The 2,947-nt window shown below is 52.8% G+C and overlaps 1 protein-coding gene across 1 annotated transcript in view; it reads right to left on the bottom strand.

Moving 5' to 3' along the window:
• Positions 1-652: 652 nt before the first annotated feature.
• dmpk (DM1 protein kinase) overlaps positions 653-2,947 on the bottom strand; it is a gene marked incomplete at its 5' end in the record, with an annotated part of 37,607 nt that continues 35,312 nt past the window's right edge. Inside the window, one exon of the mRNA XM_079804049.1 lies at positions 653-983. Coding sequence (XP_079660175.1) covers positions 888-983 — 96 coding nt within the window. The 3' untranslated portion in view covers positions 653-887. The remainder of the gene's footprint in view (positions 984-2,947) is intronic.

Raw genomic sequence — 2,947 nt, 5'->3', positions numbered from 1 at the left:
GTGATAAATGTTGCAGACATGTTTTACTATCATTTTTACTATTTTACTATTTTTGTCTTGTTTTCAGTCCAAATATATACAAAATCTTACAATTTGAAGCATTTACTAGACAAGCAAAAGTTTTTGTCTTGTTTTGGGGGAAAATAACTAAAAATTAAGGGAGTTTTTGCTTAAAATATGCAAAATAATCTGCCAATGGGGTAGGCAAAATAATCTTGTTTTCTGTTTGAATTAAGATTATTTTGCTAACCCCATTGGCAGATTATTTTGCTTATTTTATTTTTAATATAAATATATTTAATGTATTTTTATTTTCCCCCAAAATAAGTTAAAAACTTTTGCTTGTCTAGTAAATGCTTCAAATTGTAAGATTTTGTATATATTTGGACTGAAAACAAGACAAAAATACTAAGTAAGAAAAGCATTTTTTGTTCTGCAACATTTATCACGTTCATGGATATTTGTGTGTGCATTTATTAATCATTTTGAGTCTAAAATCATCCCATAATGTGAAGTGTCTGAATTCTAATGAAATGTGAGTGTTATTAAACTGATATATGCGCACGTACTGTATAACCAACGGCAGATTTACAACAACCACCTTTACAGGAATATTCTGACACATTTAAACACCTCATTCGGGATAAAGCGACAGGAGTCATCAGATCGGACGCCTCCTTCAGCGGCTGCAGACTATCTAGGGTCCCTCAGGAGACTTCAGCTGCTGCAGACTATCTAGGGTCCCTCAGGAGACTTCAGCGGCTGCAGACTATCTAGGGTCCCTCAGGAGACTTCAGCTGCTGCAGACTATCTAGGGTCCCTCAGGAGACTTCAGCGGCTGCAGACTATCTAGGGTCCCTCAGGAGACTTCAGCGGCTGCAGACTATCTAGGGTCCCTCAGGAGACGTCAGCAGAGCCGCTCCCACAGTCTGTCCAGCACAGACCAGCAGATACGACTCACTCCTGACCGCCGGCATCCACACCTGCAAACCACCACAGACGCTCACTAACTGACCACTGCTCCTCAGTCAGGCACCAATCAGGCATAACATTACGACCACCTTACTAATATTGTGTTGGTCCCCCTGACCCGTTGAGGCATTGACTCCTCTAGACCCCTGAAGGTGTGCTGAAGATGTTAGCAGCAGATCCTTTACATTCTGTAAGTTGTGAGGTGGTCCTTCATGACCCTGTGGCCGGTTCTTCACTGGTCCTCCATGACCCTGTGGTCGGTTCTCCACTGGTCCTTCATGACCCTGTGGCCGGTTCTCCACTGGTCCTCCATGACCCTGTGGCCGGTTCTCCACTGGTCCTCCATGACCCTGTGGTCGGTTCTCCACTGGTCCTCCACGACCCTGTGGTCGGTTCTCCACTGGTCCTTCATGACCCTGTGGCCGGTTCTCCACTGGTCCTCCATGACCCTGTGGCCGGTTCTCCACTGGTCCTTCATGACCCTGTGGCCGGTTCTCCACTGGTCCTTCATGACCCTGTGGCCGGTTCTCCACTGGTCTTTCATGACCCTGTGGCCGGTTCTCCACTGGTCCTTCATGACCCTGTGGCCAGTTCTCCACTGGTCCTTCATGACCCTGTGGCCAGTTCTCCACTGGTCCTTCATGACCCTGTGGCCGGTTCTCCACTGGTCCTTCATGACCCTGTGGCCGGTTCTCCACTGGTCTTTCATGACCCTGTGGTCGGTTCTCCACTGGTCCTCCATGACCCTGTGGCCAGTTCTCCACTGGTCCTCCATGACAATGTGGCCGGTTCTCCACTGGTCCTCCATGACCCTGTGGCCGGTTCTCCACTGGTCCTTCATGACCCTGTGGCCGGTTCTCCACTGGTCCTTCATGACCCTGTGGCCGGTTCTCCACTGGTCCTTCAGGACCCTGTGGCTGGTTCTCCACTGGTCCTCCATGACCCTGTGGCCGGTTCTCCACTGGTCCTTCATGACCCTGTGGCCGGTTCTCCACTGGTCCTTCATGACCCTGTGGCCGGTTCTGCACTGGTCCTCCATGACCCTGTGGCCGGTTCTCCACTGGTCCTTCATGACCCTGTGGCCGGTTCTCCACTGGTCCTTCATGACCCTGTGGCTGGTTCTCCACTGGTCCTCCATGACCCTGTGGCCGGTTCTCCACTGGTCCTCCATGACCCTGTGGCCGGTTCTCCACTGGTCCTTCATGACCCTGTGGCCGGTTCTCCACTGGTCCTCCATGACCCTGTGGCCGGTTCTCCACTGGTCCTTCATGACCCTGTGGCCGGTTCTCCACTGGTCCTTCATGACCCTGTGGCTGGTTCTCCACTGGTCCTCCATGACCCTGTGGCCGGTTCTCCACTGGTCCTTCATGACCCTGTGGCCGGTTCTCCACTGGTCCTTCATGACCCTGTGGCCGGTTCTGCACTGGTCCTCCATGACCCTGTGGCCGGTTCTCCACTGGTCCTTCATGACCCTGTGGCCGGTTCTCCACTTGTCCTTCATGACCCTGTGGCCGGTTCTCCACTGGTCCTCCATGACCCTGTGGCCGGTTCTCCAATGGTCCTTCATGACCCTGTGGCCGGTTCTCCACTGGTCCTCCATGACCCTGTGGCCGGTTCTCCACTGGTCCTTCATGACCCTGTGGCCGGTTCTCCACTGGTCCTCCATGACCCTGTGGCCGGTTCTCCACTGGTCCTCCATGACCCTGTGGCCGGTTCTCCACTGGTCCTTCATGACCCTGTGGCCGGTTCTCCACTGGTCCTCCATGACCCTGTGGCCGGTTCTCCACTGGTCCTCCATGACCCTGTGGCCGGTTCTCCACTGGTCCTTCATGACCCTGTGGCCGGTTCTCCACTGGTCCTTCATGACCCTGTGGCCGGTTCTCCACTGGTCCTCCATGACCCTGTGGCCGGTTCTCCACTGGTCCTTCATGACCCTGTGGCCGGTTCTCCACTGGTCCTCCATGACCCTGTGGCC

Source organism: Gobio gobio, assembly GCF_949357685.1.
Source record: "Gobio gobio genome assembly, chromosome: 22".
NCBI lineage: Eukaryota > Metazoa > Chordata > Actinopteri > Cypriniformes > Gobionidae > Gobio > Gobio gobio.
The sequence above is the reverse complement of the archived record's forward strand: the minus strand, read 5'-3'. Positions and strand labels throughout refer to the sequence as shown.